This window comes from Struthio camelus, chromosome Z (assembly GCF_040807025.1).
Source record: "Struthio camelus isolate bStrCam1 chromosome Z, bStrCam1.hap1, whole genome shotgun sequence".
In the NCBI taxonomy this organism is placed as follows: domain Eukaryota; kingdom Metazoa; phylum Chordata; class Aves; order Struthioniformes; family Struthionidae; genus Struthio; species Struthio camelus.
The window spans coordinates 8,561,443-8,584,134 of NC_090982.1; the positions used below are offsets into that span (position 1 = coordinate 8,561,443).

Sequence of the window (22,692 nt, forward strand, 5' to 3'; positions counted from 1 at the left end):
AGTCGCGTGGCCTGACAGTCCTGTTGCAGCAGCAACACCTGGAAACTCGAAGAAGCTTGAGGCCCCGCTTCAACTGCAAATACAGCGCTTTCCGCCCCGCATCACTTTTCCAAAGTTCTTTAATTAAACATGGAGGCAAAAAAAAAAAAATTTAACCTGATATAGGGGCTTCCTAGGAGGAAAGGAGGTAACTAGGAGGTAAAGAAAAAAAGTGGGGCGCCGGGGGGGTGTGGGGGGGGGAAGCGTTTCCTAGCAAAATAGCGACACCTACGGCTGGCCGCTGCAGGCTCGTGGCCCGACACCTAGGCGGAGAAACGGGGAGACACGTCGGAAAGATGCCGAAGAGTCCGGGTTGTGGTGAACCACGTCGTCCAGCCGCTTCGCCCCGCCAGGTCCGGGGTGGTGGTGGTGGTGGTGGGTTGGGGCTCCCCACGCACGACCCCCGCCGGCCCCGGGGAGGCTCCTGAGCGGGGCCGCTCCGCCGGGCAGCGGCCGGCAGGTGTCGCTGCCGGCCGCGGGCAGGGGCGGGGCGGGGGCTGGGCCGGCCGGTCCGCTCCGCTGCGCGGCGGGAGGCGTCTGCGCCGCTGCCCGCGCACCGGGGCTGCCTCTCCCCTCCCCGCCGCCTTTGCGCGGCCGCCGCCGCCTGCGGGAGGCGGCAGAGGCAGCAACGCCGGCGGCGGCCGCCGGCGCCGCCGCTGCGGGCCGAGGGGATCATGGCCGCTGCGGCGCCGCGCACGCAGCCGCCGCTGCGGTACAGCGTGAGGCTGCTGCTGGTCAGCGAGGAGCAGCTGCCGGCGGGGCTGCAGCTCGCCGGCCCCGGGCCGAGAGCGCTGCAGCTGGAGGTGCAGCCGGGGGAGGAGGACGCCGACGTGACGGTGACAGACGGTTAAGTACCGCGCCGCTGCCTCCTGCCCGCTCGGCCCCTGAGGGGAGGGAGCCGGGCGGCTGGGGCCGCACGTGGCGCCGACAGCCGCAGTGGCGCGGCCGTTAACGGCCGGCGGCGGGCCGTTAACGGCCGCCCCGTGGCTGCGGGCCGCGCCCGCCCCCGGGCGGTTCGAGGCCGGGGGCCGCTGGGCTGCCGCCCGCCGGGGCGCTGCGCTCTGGGCGGCTTCCGCCCCCTTCCTGCCGCCGCAGGCCTGGGACCGGCAAAGACGCAGCCCCTCTCGTAAGAGGGATTATTTTGCCCGTGGCTGTTGTCCTCTCCCATGCGTGTCCTTTATGGGCTGGTGGTACAGCCGTGTCGCGTCAAAAATAAACTCCTCTTGAACCCGGGCAGAGGGAGGACTGAGGGAAAACTGAAGTTGCTGTAATTGCAGGGAGCAGTTAGGCATGCTGTCGGCGGGGGAAATGGGTGAACGCAAGCCCCAGTCCCGAGCAGATCGCGGCGCCCCAACTCCTGTTGTGGCTTCAGTTTCTCAAAAATGCTCTGAGTAACTTCTGGAGGGGTTGCTGCGAGAGAGGGGTTACCCTCTCGCTTGTTTTTAGGTCAGCAGTGGAGACACATCTGTGCTTACCCCAGCTGATAACGGTCTCTGTCAAACCAGACAGTCATTTCAGGCATGGTTTTATAGAGCAGGAGTGACAAAAACTGAGCGTTGATCCCGGATAGGATGCGCTTGCGTCTTGGATTGCGTTAATTTGAAAGACTGGGCTGTATAGTCACCGTTGTTGCGTAGGTCTGTCACCTCACCTAGGCTCAGTTCTTCCGCAAACGTGAACGAAAGACCTGCTGGAAATTCAGAGCTGTCAGATGTTTTACTTGGGAGGACTCACACAGGGTACAGCTGAAAACTTGGAAGATAAAGAAGCAATATTTCGGTTATGTACAGCAACGCTGGGGTGTAATTTACAAAGGGCTTGTTTGGTGGCTTTTGGATGAGGCTATGTATCAGGGCCAGCGCGTTACGCTGCTGCTTTTGCTAAAAGAGGAGAGCTTGCAAATCTGCTACCAGGCACAAACTGTCGTGTCTTTTGCCTTTTGTGTGAAGATGTTTGTGCTTCTACCTGTGCCTTGTCAGACCAGATGCATATCAGGATTCCAGTTTTACTGATAACGGGAAGTCGAGTCATGCTTGAATGCTGTGTGTATTAAATGGGAGATGCAGTTTGCCGACAGTTGGGTGATATAATCTCTTGTAAGTTCTGCCAGTGTAATGTGTTTGTCTAGCATTAACGTTTGCTCATTACAGTGATCTTACTATTATTTATTTAGGCTCACCTAGGATTGACGGTTTTACTGTGAAAAGGAAAGAATGTTTTCTTATAAAGCTTGAATAGGAGTGATTGACAGAAAAGTCACCACAGCATGTTGTTGTTGGTAAGACTCCGGTTATGTAAGCAATAAAAGAAATCGGCGTGGTTTGAAGTGTTTACTTCTTTTTCTTTTCCTCAGTACTCACACTATAGTGTTGAAAATGACTTTCTCTTCAAACTTTCTAGATGAACAAGTCTCCCAAAGCTGTATACTGGCTATAGTTGGAAAAAAAACAATTTAGTAGTGGTTATTGTGCTTCTCTAAACTCATGTGGTAGGAGGATTGTTGTTTCTTTTCTGATGATAAAGAAACAGAGCTCTTGTTTGGCCTTCTACCTACTTTCTTTACTGATAAGGAAATTCTTGTCTGGAAAGATTTTAGCAGAGGATGAGTCTGATCGAGTGATACTTAAGTGGTACCTACTTTTGCAAGCAGTTTTTGTTCTAAGCACCTATATAAGAGCCAAATGAAACTGGGAGGGTAGGTCATCTTTGTTTTTGGCAAATCAGCAAAAAATCTTTCTCTTGAAATTCTGCTATTTTTCACCTTTCCTCTACCAGTACCTGCAGTAAACGTGTTTGTTGTTTTTGAAGGCAGACATGAAAATTGTGAGACTGGTAGATTCTTTTCTCTCAAATTTATTTATAGTTGAAAGGAGATTTGGAAATCTGTAATAAATTTGTGTTTTGTTCTTTATATGTGTTAGGAGAGGTCAAAAAAGAAGAGAAACTTGAGTCTTAAATACACAAGAAAGGCTATAGGGTAAATGCTATCCTTCAGACTTGCTATGGTGTCTTTACATACAATAGCTAATCTTTTTTAATACTTCTTAATTGTTGCTGGTCGGAAAGAATGAGCTTCATAGAAGGAGTAGCCTTGAATTTTGGAAGAATCAATACGATAATTTAAGTGACTATCCCAATGAAAGTCTATTAGATTTTACCTTGTTTTGCGTAGGTATGTGAATTTTTTTTAAGATCTTAATCGTATCTTCCTAAAGAGTTGCCTGTGTGCTCTACTGAGTTCCAACTTTTGAACGCTAGGAGGAATGGCATCCAGTTTTTGATTGAGTTATTAATATTATACTTTTTTGTTTAAAGTTGTCCCTTTTCTTCAGGAGGCAATTCTGTGCGATGAAGCAGAAGATCAAAAAAGCTGATCACATCTCAGACGCAGGGAAGCTGGATGGGCAGCAGGGCATATTGACTATCTCACAGGGTATTGTTGCTGCAGAGAAGCTATGCTCTCAGTAAATACTGGTATTAGAATCTGCATCTTTAGCTGCAATAAAATTACAAGGGGGAAACTATGTAACATTGTTAGACTCAAGGAAAATATGTTCTATTTGTGCTCCAAAATAAGGGTGTTAATAAAAACTTCATAGCTTGGAAAATTCATCACTGCAAACTAGTCCAGTCCTACCAGCTCCATGGTAGCAGAACAGTTATGGTAGTGAGTTTCAAACGCCATTGGACTGAATTGGATACGAACTATTAACCATAAGACATAAACTCCATATGCTTTTGTTTGGCCCCTGCTTAGATCCCCATATGCAGTACCTTGTAGTTGGATATACTACACAATTTCTTTTCCTGTCCTGTACTGAGACTATTTTTAAATCTTAAAACATTAGGAGACTAAGAAAATAAAAATAATTCAGTTACGAGCTGAAGTTCAGAAGTATCAGGTTTGAATATCTTGGGAAATTTATTAGTAGCATGAACTGTGAACGCTTGTTTAGGTTCTAATGCTATTCACTCATGGGCATTGCACAGATAATGGAGTATGAACAGCTCCAGTGTGGTGGTAGAGAGCAATCACTGCAAATAGTTAGTTCTAAGCAGCAGAACTGGTGTCGTTTCCCACTTTTCTTCTTGCCTTTTCCTTTTCTTTTCATGAAAATCTTCCTTTTGCTAGTGGGGAAAAGAAAGTTGCTTCAGAAAGTTTAGGCAGACCACATGGATAGCATTTTATAGGTATAATTCAAGTGTCTCCTGACATGCTGGCTTTTAGTCATCCTTTCCCACTTCTAAAATTTCAGCGTAGACTAAAGGATTTCAGGGGATTAAACATTACACTTAAATTTCTTTAAATTATCATTCCTATTTTAAGACCTTTTTTGTTTATTTTACTTTTTTGAAAGGAAATTATGGGTCTTTTCATCAGACAATTCATCAAAGGAAACAGATTAATTGTATGAAGGAATTGTAGTGTGTTTGAATAAGGTATGATTAGAAACAGTAGAACTGACATTTTTGTTAACTGTTTTATATCATCCTACCAATTATTCTAATGGTTAGTTGAGTTGGTAAATTCGTAAAGTTGTGTTTCACAAAGGTTTTCATATTCTTGGGTGCTAGGTTCTCTCTTCCATGCAGAACTTAGAACTTTTTAAGTAAATAAGTAGTTTTCAGGCCAATATCAGGCCAATATTGGGCCTTTTACTGTGGAAGGGTAAGCAAGTATCAGTGTCAATTTTGCATTAAAAGCATGCCTCACCTTTCTTGTTTGATGATTAGCATTACTTTTTTGAATTTTTATATCTATTGAATATGTATGTTCACATATATGTGTGTGTGTGTATAGGAAGATATTAATATATAGAGAGAGAGATAAATGAATGAATCAAGAAATTCAAAACCTCTACTTTCATGAATGTTCGTAAGTTCCATCCATAATTAACCTGAAAGAGACTAGACTCGATTCTGGATTGCTTGGGGATTTTTATTTTTTGCTACAGCTTTATCACATTTTGTTTAACTCTCCGTATGCTTGTATATTATGCCACAACATTGCTCATGACTGTCATGTAACAAATGTAATGCTCTGGCTGAGGATGCAAGCATGAAATTTGAGACACTTGGATTCAATTTTGTGTTCTTCTGTAAACTATCTGCATCAATAATATAGCTCATCCTTTTTTTCTTTAAAAAGAGTTAATATCGCTTGACCCATTGGCCATGTGGTAGAGAGAAATATTTTAAAAATTGTGAGATACTTGGAAGCTCTAATAACGGGAGTAGAAGCATTAGGTCAGTTAAGAGTAAATAGCCTGGCATATCATTCATTACTTATGCAGAGAAGACACCATTTTTGCCTGGGTATATCTAGCCATCCTTTCTCAGTGTTTGCCGTCTGAACCACTTCATTCTCTTGTGCAAATTAACTTGCCATTTATGGTATAGTTTAATGACTCTCGTGCTCTTACTGCTTGTACAGATTTCTGGGAAAAAACATCGGACTTGGACTGACGTGCAAGGCTTTGAAGGTATATCTTGAGCAAGTATATAAGATGCCTCGCTCTTTTTGAATCTGAACCTCTGAATAGGGTCTTTGACAAAACAGGGCAAAAATCCTCCAGCCTAAATATAGGCTAGTAAATTGAAGTGATTGGAAATATCTTTTCACAATAATAAGTTAATGATCCTGAATGAACTGGAAGGAGTTTAATGTCTCACTGAATAAAGGTGCTTCCATATTTTGTTACTTTGCTGCAGCTCAATCTTAATTTAGCAAATTAAATATGACTTTGAACATCCAATACCCATTCAAGAAGGGAGAATATGGAATTAGGTACCATGAAGTACTATGCATATTTTCCATGATAATGCTTTTTCACAATTTTCTTCTTTTTATGTTGTAGGTAGACAGCATACCTCAATGAAAATACCCGGCCAACCTTGTGTCTGTTTGCTTTTAAATTTTTGTGTAGTACTGCCTATATATTTTAATAAAAATTGATTCTTTCCTAAAGAATTCGCAGCCAAACTAGAGAATACAGATGAATGACAGAAGACAGAAAAATGTGTTATCCTTGCTTTGTGTTTCACAAATATAAGGAATAAAGGACATTCTGCTATTATTTTTTTTAATGTTAGGAGTCAGCTAGGAAGTGTCACAGTAAATGTCTAGAATGAGTTTAAGGTATTTTTTTAATTGAAGGAGGAGAAATTGCTACCTCCGAAATAGGTTTACTTTTCTGGGTTTGCTGGGGGGCGAGAAGGGAGGTTATTTGGGATTTTTAAGAGTATAGGTTTATTTCACTGAATTACCTAAATTTCATGCACAGAAAAAATGCATAGATAGATGCCAAGGTGGCCTGATTCCAACCCAAATGATACTGGTGAAAAGATTCTCACTGCCTTAAAGGGAGCCTGAATCAACTCCTGCCTTGCCTGTTTTTTCCAGCTGAAGCCAATTAAAGGGATCAGTGTATGGCACAAGCAACAAAACAGCAACTGAAAATTTGGATCAGAGACGTGTTATCTTAGTTTTTGTACACAGCAATGTAGTGTGCTCAGCAATAGATTGACCTGCACTTTTGTCACTTGTACATCAAAAGTCTCTGCTGTTTGGTGCACTACCGATGAGTGAAGTAATTTTTTAATACACATAAAGATTTTTTGTTATAATCCTGATCTCACAGGGCACCAACATATGTTCGTGTTAACCTAACAAGACTCTTATTACTAGTTGTGGTGATTTGATAGTAGTGTTTTGCTGTTCTTTCCTGCATTTTCTATGGATGAATTTTCTTTTATTGACTCTGTGACTGAAACTGAAGCTGTGTACAAATATATTTACATCCTGAGGTAAATGAATCTAAAAGTAAGCTATTTTCTCCCTTTTTCAAACTTTCAGTAATTGTGCATGTTATCTGTAAATTCATTGAAATATCTGCATCTGCAGGCACGGTTGAAAACTGCTGGTATCCTTTTGTGTTTGTTTATATAATCCCCAGAGAGTCACTTAGTCATAAATCCTGGTCCTGCAAAAATGCATACTAGTAATTTTGTCTCTGTGATTTATTGACATTGACTTCAGTTGGCCGTACTCATGGCGGTAACATGGGTGGCATTACTTCTGCATGAGTTTGTAGGATCAGGTTCTTTGTACCCAGAAAACAAATTGCAACCATTTAATAATAGACATCTGGAAAGCAAACCGTCCACGCTGAGATCATGATGGGCTGATCACATTAGTGCCAGCTGCTTCTGGTGCCAGGTTCTTCTGGCAGCTAAGGAGCGTATGCTAGAGGGAGGCTTTCTGTTCCTTTCACAGTCACATGTGTGGAAAGTTCCAAATATGAAATGGAATTTCAATGTGAACCCTAAAAGGGTTTCTAAAACTGTAGCGAAACACTTTATTGATATCTTAGCTTTCCTAAATACAGGTATGCTTATTTGATTTCCAAATAATCAGGGTATAAAACACACATGAGGCACTGTTGTTACATGTAGAGAGTGATAATAAGTTCAAACAATACGTGGTGGAAATTTAATAGGAAGCAGTTTCAATTTTTTTGCCTGAACTTAGTGTCAAATCTAGAATTCTTGATTCTTTAATTACTGTGTTTTGTATCTAGTACTTTGGTACTCTAAAGCACACTTCTGTGAAGCAATTAAAATATTCCTGAAATTGGAAAAGTGCTTCAACTATTTCAGGTATAATTACAGTTTTACAAAGTAATAAGTTCAGATAATTTAGGAGTTTTGGAGGGAGCAGAAGGGAATGACTGGAAGTTATAGGCTACATGTCTAATTATAGGCTATTGAGCTAGGGCAATATGGAATGTTGATTTCCTGAAGGTTGGTTTGAGTCTTTTCTTTCTCACTTCCCTATTCCCTCTCAGTGCTGATTAAAAAGATAAAATATATCTGTTTCTGTTGATAAATGCAACAAATCCTATGTGTTGAGCCCAATAGGTCCTTACATCTTGGGCCGTGACTGCAATTTCTTAGTTTTCCTAATTTTAGGAAAATAGAAATAGGTCAGTCTTAAAGACATTAATCTCTTTAGATAGTCATGGGCAAGAGCTTATTAATGTGTTGCTTTCGTTTTCTTTCTCATTATTAAAGGATGAAGATTTTAGAAAAAAATACCTGTTTTTTAAAACTTATATTTGACGATATATTGTATTGGCCAATAAGAAATATTTAGCCATTAGATTGTACATTTTACTTCAGTCACCAGTGTAATGTGGAAGAAGCTGGTATCACAAAGTGATGAAAATCATTTGCTGCTAACATTTATTGCTGTGCTGCACTCATGAATACTTTAAAAATGCTGCTGCTGAAAATATTGTGCTTTTCAAGCCATTATTATAATTTATTCATTATAAATTATAAGTGTAAATGGTCAAAAGCCATGTATCGTAACTTTTTCTTGATATTTTTATGGCAGCTTATTCTTAAGGTTTATACATATGTAAATATAGCTATAAGGTGCAGAGTCTCTCAAAAATGTACGCACATAAAATTGACAAAACCAAGATAAAAGAGAGCATTCTAATTGAAATTAGAAAAAAAAAAAAAAAAAACATGGTTGCAAAAGTGAGGAAACAAGTCCTTCTCCTTCTTCGTGCAGATCTGGAAACTTTATACTAGACCCTTCCTCTCTAAGGTGTTTTTATATAAAGGAGATGTACAGACTGGGAAGACACCAGTAGTGTGAAATCAATTTACTAGTAGCACAATGAGGCATTATGAAATGCTATTCTCGCTTTTCTTCCGAAATGCTATTCTCGCTTTTCTTCCTCTAAGTTCATAAAAAGTACGTGAAAGTAGCTTTTACACTGCCATTGTATTCTTTGTATCTATCCTACTTGAAAATGCAGTGCTATATTGCTTCATTGTCTCCAAGCTGCAGTGACTTGCCACAATAGTTTCCAATTAGTATTTTTTCTAATTTGAAGTTAACGAATCTAGGCCAGTTTATAACACATAATAAACTCTGAATATTCTTTTAGAGGTACTTGTGTATAACTCATTAATACATTTCTCAGGATGGAAACTTCTGGTTTAATATATATCTAAATAAAGGCTCATCTAAAAACCATAATAATTTCTCTAAAGGTTGCTGCAGTATAATTCAAACAGTTCTCTCATTCTGTGCCTCAAACCACATTCTGATTGCAGTTTTTTCAGAGTGTTTGCTTGATCTCTAACTGTCTCTCAAACTATATCCAAGACAGGCTACCAAAAGGACAGTTGTCTTAAGTCATCATTGTGGTGAATCCTTGTCACATGAATTCATTACACGTCCTGTGTGCCCCTTTTAATCACCTGTTAGGCTTTAAATGGTGCAGTTAATATTCAGAGGAGGCATCGCTAGGGTGATTACATACAGAGGTAGTTGTTTGGGTAAAGCGGCTTGAATATCAGAAAAATATTGGAACTGTTGATTCTAAATATCAACCTGTCCATCTGTCTCTAGTTTTTTGTTTAATAAACAGAGTTGTGCTTTTAAAAAGTTAGTAATTTACACTACTAATGAGAATAAGTAACTTGTTCATTCTCAGTTGTTATTGCAACATGATGCTTACATTTTCTTGAGGCTCAAATACTCAAAAGTAGGAATAGGAATACTCAAAAAAATCAGCACAAACTGTCCTGTGCCGCAGTATTCTTTCACAGCTTGCAATCAGTGACTCTTGATCTGCTTGTGATTACATGTTTTATTGGGTAAGCTGTATGGCTGGAGATAAAAGCAGAGCTCTGTTTTCAGGTTGACAGACCAGCACTCTGACAGGTGCATGGTAAAAGCCAGCTATGCCTTCAAAGGTCAGGTTATATATTAACTCCAAGTGTGTTGCCTGTAGATAACATCCAGATTTGAGTCAGTATCTTTGGAGGATGATGTGTTTTGCTGTGCAGTTGTACCAGCTTAGGTTAACTGTTACTGAGGGATCTTTGCACTGTGCTCTGGTGTGTGGCATAAATACTCTCCATTGTGCTTGAGACCTTTTTAAAAGATCTGAAGAATCAGCCGAAGCAATGGGCCTTGTGATACAGCTGACCGGACTCATTTGGAGGCTGTTATAGTGCTTCATTTCCATCGTTTTGTGTTTGTGACAATTGCAAAAGGTGATGGTGAAGACACTGCAGAAGAATGTGATTTATTTGAAAATTAGTTTTTGTCAATAGTTTTCTGAAAGCTGTAGGTGCAGATCTATTTTTGAAATGGCATACAAGTACAGGGAACAAAGAAAACGGAAGCAAAAAGCTTTCAGGAGTAGATAACTTGTCTTAGCATATCTTTATTCTAAAGCTAATTTGTGGTAGCTGTTGATTTAAGGTATATATCTTCCTCCTTTTAATCGACAAACACAAAGAAAATCTTAAAGTGAAAATACTTTGGCATGGGGGACAGGAGAAGCAGAATGGGGAGGGAAATAACAGCAAATGCTAAATCTTATGTTCCCTGAAAGAGTTCTGTCACTGAGGGAAAGTCACTGTGAGATGAATGCCTTTTGAGCTGATTAAATGTTTTATCTAAATAACTGTTAGTTTCGAGAAGTGTATACCTGGAAAGTACTTAAAAACATTTTGAAATAATGTTTTTAACTCTCAATAGCTTACCTAACACCTTAATCAGAGGAAGAGCAGTCCAAAAGCAAATATTCATTTCTCAGCTGTATAGTAGGAATCTCTGTGCAGATACGGCTATCTGCAGGATACATCTGTTTCCCAAGTAAACAACCACTGTCTAGACATTTCCACCAAGGCGATAAAGGGTTTTCATTTCAAATATCATTGAGCACTGTGTGGTGAAAGTGAAGTTATGCAGAACTTGTTCCTTTGGTTTCTTTTTATCTAGTTTCACCCCCTTCCCTGCCACTTCCCAGGCTGTACGGTATTTCTACTCAGGTGGTCCTTTGCAGGGTTTGCTGCCAAGGAACACTTCACCTAGATCTCTTTGTAGAGGAGCAATGGAGGAAGACTGGTGCCTCAGGCTCTTTTTTATTAGTAATATGCTGCATGAGGGAAAGACTTGAAAGAAATTAGTCATCTGTTGTATTTTTCTACGTAGAAGTCATTGAGCAAGTATTGATTAGCGACAGTAGTCTATATTTAAATTTAAAGTCAGCTTATTACCCTAATAATTTAGCTTGTTTATTTTTTTGTGAAAAAGGTAAGAGAAAAATACTGTGGAAATTTGCATCTAATTATTCTCTTTTTCATTAATTGTAAGCGAGTTTTTTTTCCCTATTGCAAGAAAATGGCACTCATTTTTTACCTACCAGGGTGACTTTGCATTCTGAGATTAAAGAAAGCTAGGCCTCCATGTAATTATGCGGTTATGTTTAAATTGCACAGAATTCAGGCTTGTACACCTCGTTGAAGGTGCAGCCGATTTGTGAAGTTTTGTGCTGTTGTCATCAAAACAGTATCCTAGGACTTTTCATCTAAAGTGGTAGTAATAGTAAAGCTCTGAATTGATAGAGCGTTATGGAAGTATAATGGCTAGCTGGGCAAGTCCCCAAGGCTTGGATCTCTGCAGACCTTTCATTGTATGATACAGCAGTCCTTGTAGACAGTTGGAGTGTGGTTATTTGTGATATAAATCAGAGGGAAAATACTTCTTTTTCTCTGTATTAGAAGAACAGGTATGGTGCAATACTTGAATTTTAGACTACCTGCTGACGAGCTGTGTTGTGCCGCCCTACCTACCCATGCTGTACTGTTGTCTAACAACAGCAGGGAATGTTGTGGAGAATTAGTTTGAAGTGAATATGCAAGATTGGTATATGGAGGTTTCTTGCCCAGCTTGCTTTCTTCATAATTTAATGTCCTGTTATTTCTGAGACCTTTTGGCATTTATTCACCATTTTTTACCATTCTAAGGAAATACAAATTATGCAGACTTTTTTCTGCTGTTGTGATTTGGTTTAAACATGCACATATCTGTCCTGATTTGCTTTAGTTATAAGATCTCCCTGTTAAAAATATTATGACTTCTCTGAAGTAGTACTCATTTTAAATGTTGTGAAAGTTACCGTATCAGAACTACAGCTCAGCACTTACTGTTATAAGTATTTGTGGTTCATTTAGAGTCTTGAAGAATATTTTTGCTGTTGAAGTAAGAGTAGTCAAAGAAAAAGAAATTTCTGGTTTTTTTCCCTGATGTGAACCCCAATAACTCTTTAAACCAGTAACTTTTAATCAGTCGTATTTCAAAGCTTGTATAGTAAATACCAATAAATCACATATGGAGAAGCAGTTTCTTGACACACACCAGCATGGGAAAAGATGATATAGTAATTCTATCTGTTATATAATACAATACCATTGTTCAGCTTACTTGGGAATTCAAGTACCTCAGATCTGTTTTCCTCCATACGTGGTTAGTCTGGGCTGCTAAGAGAGATGCCTGATAAAGAAAGGATGCAACTGGAATGGAAAAATCTCTGGTACTCAAAATCTACTCTGATCAAGAATTTTTGTATTTCTACTCCTGCTAGATTGATTTCTCTTTCTGTAGACAAAGTGGGAAGAATCTAAATGAGGACTTCTTTTTCTGGCCCCTCAGTTCCTGCCTCTGGCCAATCCTAATGCAGTGTTAATACAGCCTCCCTGCTTGGAGAGGCTTCTCCTCTGTTCCTGAGGCACCTGGCTCAGCTGAGCGCACCCTCAGTGACAGCTCACCTGTGTGCTAAATCACACGGTGGTTGCATGATGGCATCGGAGGACTTGAATGAAATGGAAAAGATATAAAACCGAAAAGTGAGTGGGGAGGTAAGTGTAATACAGAGAGAGGGAAAACCTTGTAAAGGCTGGTTGGGAGCAATGGGCTATATCCTGAGCGCGTGACTCTATTCCTTGCAATTCCCGTTCAGTGCCTCAGAAGTGTAGTGAGGATGAGGAGCACTGTTCTGGATCTGAGAGAGTTCTGCTTTTGTTGCCTTTCAACCACGTGAGCTTTGTATCTGTCCTTTAAGAGTAAAAACTACTTGTCTGAAGTGCTGAATTTTCCCTGAAAGCTTAAGTTAAGGTTATTGTGTGATCAGGTATTCTGTAAGTGTTCCAGTAGATTTCTAGGGGATGAAGTGGGAAGGTGCATTACTCTTTGCGTTATTGAAGAAAGATTGCTCTGAAACTTCTGAGGAGATGGAAGGTGGAAGGCAGGATAATGACATAGCTTGCATAGAGCATTGGGAGAGTAAAGGCACATTTAATTGTATCCAGTTTGTGTATAGAGTACAGACACTTGATCAGTTGGGAATAAAGGTGGTTATTCTGTGAATCCACCTCTTGCTGCAGCTGGTAAAGCTCTACCATGGATAAAACTCTGTTGCTCTGATTTTCTCTGATTTTTCTCTGGTGGGGTCTGAATTGCACCAGGAATTAACATGTGTTTAAGAGTATTTCACTCCTGTTAGGATAGTATCAAAAATAAAAAGCATTTTGGCTTTTAATCTTTCCAGTGTGAAAGTGTTAAAATTCATGTGAGGAATGGTTCAGGTTACAGGTTCAATATACAAAATGCATTACATAGAAAACAACCTTCAAATCAGTACTAAAGTAAAAGAGACTTCTGGCAATGTATCAAAAGAGCTTATTTTCATTACTGCTGAGCTTGAATGTCTTATATGGAACCTAATGTGCCAGTCATAAAAGGGGAAAATGTGTGCCAGATCCAATGTCTATCAGTTGTATAATTTCAACAGAAGTTTCTGGTTGAGTGTTTGCAATTCACGTACGCATGGCTTTAGAAATCAGCTTGCAGGCAGGTAAGCTAAAAGCAAGTATAGCAAGTATACCGTAGGAAACGCAAGACTTTTTGCAGGCCTGTGTTTCTGGCATGTACATGAATCAAACTGAGGTATTGTTAGCATCCTTTAATGGGAAAAAATAAGTCAGTTTATAATATAGAGTAAAAGAAATGAACATGAACGCCTTCTTTAGCTATGTTTACATCCTTACATATTTAATTTTTCTCTTCTAACAATATAAAAATAGTTTCTTTTCCAGCATGCCAATATTGTCTATTTCTTATCCTTGTTTAAATACTTGGGGGCATTCAGAAAGAGAAACAAGAGAAAATTATGAGAGCTTTCTAATAGTCTTGTGGGTTTTTTCCATTTTATTATGCAAAGCTGTTATTGAACCAAGCTGCACTTGAACTAAAATGTCTCAGCATTACAAGCATACTTAGAAGTCCTTATGTCAACTTCTAATCAATTTTAAAGGCATACTTTCAAACTTGTAACTTTCTCAGAAATGCAAATAACGTCTTCTGACATCTCACCCAGTAGCATAATATTCACTTCATTTTTAAGGCTCTATTTCTTTTTAGAATTTTAAGCAGTATATTTTGGGGGGGGGGGGGGGGTTGGTTTTTTTTCTAACCTCGAAGACCGTTTTTTCCACAGTGAACGATTTTCTCCAATGGGTTTGTCTCTTCTGTTTACAATAAAAATGTAAGCCCTTTTACAAACTGGCTTTATATATGGTTCCTGACATGTATCCTAATAAGTGAGCTAACATAGGGCCCATCTGGGAAGTAAGCCTGATTTTTTCAGTAGAGCTTGGGAGGCCCTGCTCCGCACAAAATAGATATGAAACTATTTTAAGTATGAGGATGACAACGTTGAGTGTGTCACAGAGCATCTCTAGCTTCTGCAGGAGTAGAAAAGCAGTACTTATCAGCAAAGTTCTTCTCCCCCTTGGTGCAATGACAGCTGCCATGCCTACGAAATGCCATTTTCTGTAGTTGCTGACTACTGCAGTTGTTTACAGTGAGCTGTGGTATTCAATGTGATATAAAAGCAACAAATTGAAAGAAGTAGTAATTCTATGTGCTGAGTGTGAAGTTCTCTGTTTCCTTTTTCCATTTTAACTAATACAGAAAACCAGCTTTTTCCCTCACCATCCAAATATTTGTGCAGGGTATGACGTTGGCCTTCTTTATTGCCTTGGATCTTGATACCAAAATAAAAAGTCTGATGCTTTTCTATTGTTGTTTTTTTGAAAGAGCATTATGCTGCCTGTCTGTCAAGGTGAAGGAAGTTCTCTACAGATCTGTATGTGGTAAATATATTTTTTCTGATGCCTGTGCTGTACTATACAGTTTATGGACTAGCAGGAGACAAGATCCCAGGTTCTGAGTGCTTGCCCTCTGTTGCTTACGTATTTAAAAAATGCATGAGCAATGTCCACAGGAGCCACCAGCAAAAGCGTGGAATATTCCAAGTTAGGAGGCAATTGATTTCTCTAGATTTAGACATAAACATAATATATGAATTGTAGTTGGAACCTGATACATCACAGAAGACAATGAGTGAGAGAATTTGGAGTGAATCATGCATTGAATTCACTCCAAAATGGCTGTGAGCTCATAATCAGTGTAAATGTAGGCTGTAGGAAGATTTAAGTGAGAACTAGAAGTGAAAGTGTCTGTAAGCTGCATGCCATGCTTTTAATAAGCTCTTAAAATTCTATTAATGCATCAGTTGTTTACCTAATACTATTATGAATAGCACTTCAAGGTCAATAAATGTTAAAATAACCATTTACAACATTTATCCCATAATTTTAGGTGGGAAAAAAAAACATTTTCAGTTATTTTTTTGACAAAATATTTGCTAAATCAGGGTTGGCAAATTATGGCTTCTGATTTAAAAAAAAAAAAGAAAAACAATTTTACTTCACTTTGCAAGTAAAATGGAAGTAAGAATTAATTTTAGGAAGGCAACTGTACGTCAGCCTAAGTTTCTGCACCTACTGTATGTTAATCATCCTCTGTAGGAACAAATGTTTTAGAAATGGTTACAATGTGAGCTGTGTATAAGCTGAATTAAAACTATGTTGCAAACAGAGAGCCTAAAGTAAAAGAAGAAAATGTCACCTTATCTCTTTGTGTAAAAACCGGTTATAGCTGGCCATGAGGACTATTTAGGCTATTTTGACTGTTTTGAAGAAATATTATACATTCAGAATGGGACTGTATACTGCTTGGTTTTGGTTTTGGTTTTTTTAAGTTTACTTAGGCAATCCTTGACTTCCTTTTATTTTCTTCTTTCTGCAAGACTGGTAATTTTGTTATCCTTCTGCATGCAGAGTCTCTTTTGTCCAGCTGTCTCATGCTGCTTGGCACTTAATCTGCATTAGCACTGAAACAGGAGCTCTCGTCTTGCTGTTTATTTGTCCAATGCTTAGTATAATTGCCTTTGACTGGAGTTTTCTTCTGTTGCATGCACACACTTTTGATGAAAATGACCAGACATCAAGTGTATGACACTCTATAAATCTGCAATATTTTCTTAACTGTATTAGTGCCTGTGAGTCCCACTTGAACTGTGGGATAGTGGAATGTAGCATTTTTCTAAAATGCAAGTAACATTGAGGAAGAGGGTTTTGAACTGAGGGCGTGTAGCTGTCTGCAATCTTTCTGTTCTATACAGTTTTGCTTTTGTCATTGTACTTTCTCTTCACCTCTCCCTTTCTTTTGCTATTCCAGTTTTTGTAAGAGCAGCTAAGTGCTGGGAAAAGCAGGGTTTTTTTAATATACACACACACACACACACACACACACACACACACACACACACACACACACACACACACACACACACACACACACACACACACACACTGATTCCACTTCTGGAGGTTCTGGATTTTGGAGTGCTTCTGTGCTAAGATGAATTATCTTGGTCAATAGACAGAGTCTGTTTTATTCTAAACGTTTAGAGTTTAGACAGAAACAGACTTTCATTTCATGTCATCTGTCTTTCTAACCAGTCCTGAGATCACCTTCTTCAACTTGAATTCATATTTTCTTTTCATTTCTTTCATATTCAGGTTTTATTATGTGATTAGAATTTTTAGTGAAGTTTTTTGATGTTTATATGTATTTTCATGGTACGAAGGAGATCTGCTTACATCCTGGGATCCTCCTGTGATATATGTGGCATCAGTTTCAAACATATTCTGTAGAAGATGCTAAATAAATTCTTTTCATTTTTAAACTGATCCATTCTCATTTTCATACTTGCCCTTAAGACAGCAATCTTCCAGTTGAGGGGAATCACTGTGTAATAATAAGTATTATCGTCTTATATGTTGCTGTAATGTAATATCTTAGTATCCCTTTATCTGAACTCTTCTCATTAAAAAAAAAAAAAAATCACCAAAATTATGTTCATGTAAGTCAAATCTTAGTAAAATCTTCTATACTCACATACAATGATGACAAGATAACAGTTGTGGCATTGTTGTCATCAGCATCCATCCTTCTGAATGACACTTGAAAAATTCCCAGGTGGCAATGTACAAAATAATATAAAAAAGGATTAATGTACATACGCAGCTGATATTCTGCACAGTGAGAGATTTTTGAACACAGTTTGTTTTACTAAGTAAGATGGAATACATGAACTGGACAAGAAAATGATACAGCAAAGGAATAATTAGTTCATAGGGAATTCAAAAAAAGAGGACCCTGAAAAACATTCCTTTTCATACTTTTTTACTTGGAAATCGCGGGACCGTTGCTGCTTGCATATATGTATTTGTGTGTAGGTGAGTAGAGAGACTGTAGAAAGTAATAATATTATTTTCTCTCTTTGTAATGAACAGAAAATGCTCCGGTTCTGTATCAGGCAGCTGGGTACTTTAAAGGTATCACTGAAAGCAGCAATTCTGCTGCATCGTTAATACTGAGGTTTAATATTTCTCTTGGCAAATAACAGTTTTTGTTTTATTTTATTTTCTCTTCTAATCTGTTTCTTGGCATCAGAGTTTGCTAGTGACTTATTAGATGGAGAGACAAGATTGCAAAAAAGACTGCAAAGAAGAACTGATCAGTCTTCAAGGTGACTGGTTTCAGGAGGTTCTGTATGAATATCAGTATGATATCCCGCTGTATTCTTCAGTTTCCAGTTTGCTCCAGACAGGAATTTATGAGCACATTCATACTTGCTTTAGATTGTGATTATTCTGACTAGTTTCTGATAAATGAATTTTAGCTATGGGGTGATATAATTAGTTATATGATTTTGGTCAGCACTGAAATTCCCTTTTGGACAAAGCTAAAGCACTGTATTTTGGGGGTTTTTTTGAAGGGTTGCAGTCCTCTTTTTAATCAGCGTATGACCGTCTGTGAGAGTCCAGTCTGGTTTCAGTTGTATTCATGCTCCAAAGACTCTGTTTACTACGAACTTTAACAGATCATTTGCCTATGTTGATTCTGTTGAATCTTTAACTGTCATTTAGTTCAGCTTGCTTGTTGAACTGATTCTTTTATAGACATAAGTTTGGATCTTACTTCGGTGATCACTAGTGATTGCTAATACCTCTATAGAATTTAGAAGGTGAAGTACTGTTTCCTTCAGTCTGTCTCAAACAGGATTAGTTCAGAAACGTCGACAATATTTGGAGTTAAACTGTGTTGGCACGGAGTATGAGGACTGACTGCTTTCGTAACAGCAACGAGATGTTCTGCAGGCAGTTATTTTTCTCCAGAAGAAACTAAGCTGTAATTCTTAAACAGATTGTTCAAAATATATTTTCCTAATCCCTAATAGGATATGCAACATGGGCAAATGTTACATCTGTTGTGTTTCTGATATTAGATCCTGAGGAAACCACTATTTTTTCCTGTTTGTTTTTGAGTTTATTTCTTAACCATGCACTTTTAAGTAACTTAGGATCTCTCAATTGGTTTTCCGAAAGTGTTTTGTGGGTGAGAAAGGTGAGTGCAGAAGGAGTTCTCACTTTGTGCAGGACTCGTTAGGCACTTTTGAGGCTTTCTGCAGAAAACTATCTTTTCCCATTTTGGGGGAAAATTTAGGGTCCTCAGCAAACAGACTCATAAGCAAAAAAAGCAGGAGCACCTAAAGCAAGCTAAAGTAGATACAGTGCAAATGTGTTCCTTTTATGATAAAGTTGTGCCATTTGTGTTTAACTGTGAAACAGTTTTGTGATTGAAGTACAGGATTAGTGAATGTCGGCTCTCTGCTTTGATCTGCTGCAGAATTTTTCTGGGGACCTAGGGAAGTTACAGTTGCTCTTCATGTCATAACTGGTGTAATGAGTACTGTCTCGCAGGAGCACCGTGAAACATGGTTATAAAGCCTTTTGAGGGGTTCTCTTGACCAGCCTCTCTGAATAAAACCAATTTATCCATAAACAGCAGAACTAAAGAAGTCTAATTTTCCTTAAATTGATGCACTTTGTTCACAACCACCCTTTCTTCTTCCTCATCCTTTCCTGCTGTCACTCAGGAGCTTTCTCCTTCCCTCTCTCGCAGCCCGTTCATTCTGTGATACCTTGAAATTACTCCACTGCTACACACAAGTAAGGCTTCTATGTCTCCCACTCATGTCCCCCAGTCAAGATTGACTCCGGAGTTGACTCTAGAAAACAGACAAAGGAGAAAACCTAGCTGTTCAGGATGTCTCAGTCTTTTCATGGCTTCTCATACTCAGCCACCCTTTTTATGCAGCTTGCAGGAATACCATAGTTTTGGTATGTCAGCCAGATTTGGCTTAAATCAGCCAAAGAATTCAAAAGTTTCATGGGAAGATAGGATTGCCAGTCAGCACAGTTGCATAAACTCAACTTGCACAGGAATGGAGGCTCTCTGACAAGGCCAGGTGTGAATTCCATTTGAATATTCCCAAAATACCCAAATCCAATTCAGCACTCCCAAAATTTCCAAAATGTATTTGCGATTATATTCTTTGAGAGATGCTATGTAATACTGACTGAGTTTGATGTTTTTTAAAACCTTTTTCTTGATTATTGGTTAAACCGTATCTGTTGATCAGTAAATTTAAGTCAAATAAGACACTTTGTAAAATTTTTTCGGAGGTGTAAATGAACTTTCCATCTCTTGTATTCCTAATTGTGAATGGATTTCTTGGAGACTTCCAGTCATATGGATTCATTGCGCATTTAAATTTTGATTAAGTTGCTTCATGCTATGTCCAATTTGGTTTTACTTAGACAAAAAAACAGCTCACAAATTTTGTCTTGACTTTTAATATCTACCAAATAAAATGTTAGCCATATGCTTTGTTTTTTCTATGAGCTACTATATTTTTTGTGAAGTTCTGTGTGAAAGTTGTTTTATACAGTAAACTGTGACAAAGTTACAAGAATATGTGCCTACCTTATCTTCATATTTGGAAACTCTGATTTTCTTTAACAGGGGAACTGTTCAGAAATATTTTTGTCCTTGAACAGTGGGCATGCAAGCAGCAAAATGGTGAAGGTTTTATTTTCTGTTGTTTGAATATTTATTGTTATAGGGAATTTTTTTTTTGGTAAAAAAAGAAAATAAGTACCCTTTTTTGTTTCTGAATAGTATGCATCTTCTTTCACATTCCTTTTTTTTTTTTTTGTAGTTTTCTTCAGTTCTTGCACAGTCCAACCAAACTATTATAAATGCTGCTAACTTGTAGGGTGCCACATGGCATATAGTCATGACACATTTTTTACAAATCCATTTCAGTAAGTGTTTCTGGTCTGTATGTGTTAGGAGCAAATTGAACTTAATGGTGATGTGAAGACAGGTAAGTAATATGAACCTCTTTAAGTAAACTTACGTAGCTTGGGATATATGAGGGTTGCATCTACATGCAAGACAGGTGATGAGGAGAACAAAAATGGAAAGTCCTCATTTTTTGTAATTGAGAAAATCTGTTTTGTGTATTTAGTAAACAGAAAGAGCTACAGAATATTTTCCGTTTCTCAAAAATGGAAAAGCTGCTGTGTGTGACCTACCACACAAGCTTAGTTTAAAAAAAAAAAAAAAAAAAAAATTAATGCTTTTGGGACAGGGAAAAAGGAGAAATCCTTGGGATCCTGCTGCAGTGATCCATTTGTATTACAAATGAAGTGAAATATACACTGAGAAGTTGAATTTCTGGTCTGGAGTCTTGTTCCGAGGAGCTGTACTGAAGGATAGCGTGTTTCTGCCTGGTGATTGAGGACATTGTTACAGGCCCCAATTGTCATAACTCACTGTTTAGTTCTGTGGAGCAAGTAATAACTAGCAGAATCTTCCCATGACAAAGACAAGGATAAACAGTGTCTCAGAAATCTTTTGAGTAAAGCCCGTGTCTTGGGCATGTTGCAGTTCCATGGTTTTTTTTTTGCTTGTTTGTGAATTGCAGTCTCTGGCATAGCCTCAGCTTTCTTAGAAAACAGATCGATTCATTGTTCATAGGTTTGCTTTTTTGGCAATAAATATGAATTCTGCATGAAATCAGTGCATGAGGTTATTGTAGGAATTCTGAACTGTGTGTTATGGCATGGCTTTAGGCTGTCAGGCAACCAACAAAAGTTGAGGTACTTCATACTCCCATGATATGACCAGTTTGGTATGATTGTAATGTGATCACTGTAACTGTACCTTGACAAATTAAAGTAGAATAAACTGATAGTTACAACTCATAGAGGCAGCACAAATATATGTAAATAGATAGCCATTTTTAGAAGCAGATAAATGGAAATAACCACAAAATCATTTTAGTATATCTATCTGTGTGTTTATTAGATCAACTCCCAAAAGTTTTGATTTCGGGGTTTTCGGGGTGAGTTTTTCCCAATTATTGACTTGGCAACAAAATTCCCAGGGACACATCTGGGAGGCCAGAACATGCTATGTTCCTAGGTTTACTTTACCAGAATAGGGTTCCAGCCCAGACTGCATGTTTTCTTTTATACAGACATCCATGTTTAGCATTCTGTTTAACTTCAGATCATGCTCATCTCGCAGGGTTACTGATCTCTCCATACGCAAGCAGCAGCCTTAAGGCTCTTGCCAAAATTTTGACCGCCTTCCACCTCTTTGGAAGTGGTACTTTCCCTGGGCTTGGCTGGGTACCATCGCCTTTGCCCTGAAGTATGCAGAACCTGTCAATGGCTACCCCACAGTCTTGACCATCCTGGAGACAAATTAATATCCGTTGTGAGATAAAATGCTTTTCATGCTTCATAGGATGGTGGTCAGCTTTCACTAGAGGAACTTGAATTTTATATTTATGTATGTTAATTTAGGATTACACTTTATAAAACATACAAATGGGTTTCATGAAGTGAATGAATTACTGCTTCTGTTATCAAAACATGGGGATAATCGGTTTACTTTGGAAGGACTGGCTGTTAACACAGCTGTTGAGCAACGCTGTGACAAGTATTTAAGGCGTTGTTTAGTCTGAAATAATCACTATAAAGATAATGTATATTTATTTTCACTTTAAAGAAGATTCTTCATTATGCTAATGCAGCAAACTTCTAAAACTTACTTTCCTGAACATACTTATAATGAGCATTTATTTCGGTTCTATGAGTAGTAGTGCTAATGAGTGGGTAATCTGGTGAAAAGGTTGAACTATTTAAGATAAAATTTAAAAAACACTCCGAATTAAGACTTGAATAGGAAAAAAAAAAAAGTTTCTATCTTGCTATGCACAGACTTCTTCCATAATAAAGTTGGAGTTAGTATGTAGCCTGAAATGTAAAATATACTCTGAAGGTAAGCCCACAGACGTTTTGTTTGAATATTTTATTATGTCTATGTGGAATGTTATCAGATGCAAGTCAGTCCAACACAGTTTTCTGTGCAGTTTTCAAAACAGCAGTCTTTTCCTGTGTTTGGAACCCACACATGAAATGAGGTAATGGTTTATCCTCGTTCTTCATACA

General features: G+C 38.7%; 1 protein-coding gene across 4 annotated transcripts in view; it reads left to right on the forward strand.

Annotated features, from left to right (window-relative positions):
• The first annotated feature begins 552 nt into the window (after positions 1 to 552).
• The window catches only part of LOC104149843 (histone-arginine methyltransferase CARM1), a 79,220-nt gene continuing 57,080 nt past the window's right edge, over positions 553 to 22,692 (forward strand). Inside the window, exon 1 of one of the 4 annotated variants that reach the window (XM_068928971.1) lies at positions 553 to 885. In XM_068928971.1, the coding sequence (XP_068785072.1) occupies positions 714 to 885 (172 nt within the window). In that variant the 5' untranslated portion in view covers positions 553 to 713. Of the gene's footprint in view, positions 886 to 1,735; positions 1,779 to 1,814; positions 2,136 to 22,692 lie in introns of those variants that run through there. The other 3 variants (XM_068928970.1, XM_068928973.1, XM_009683727.2) reach the window with 3 other exon arrangements.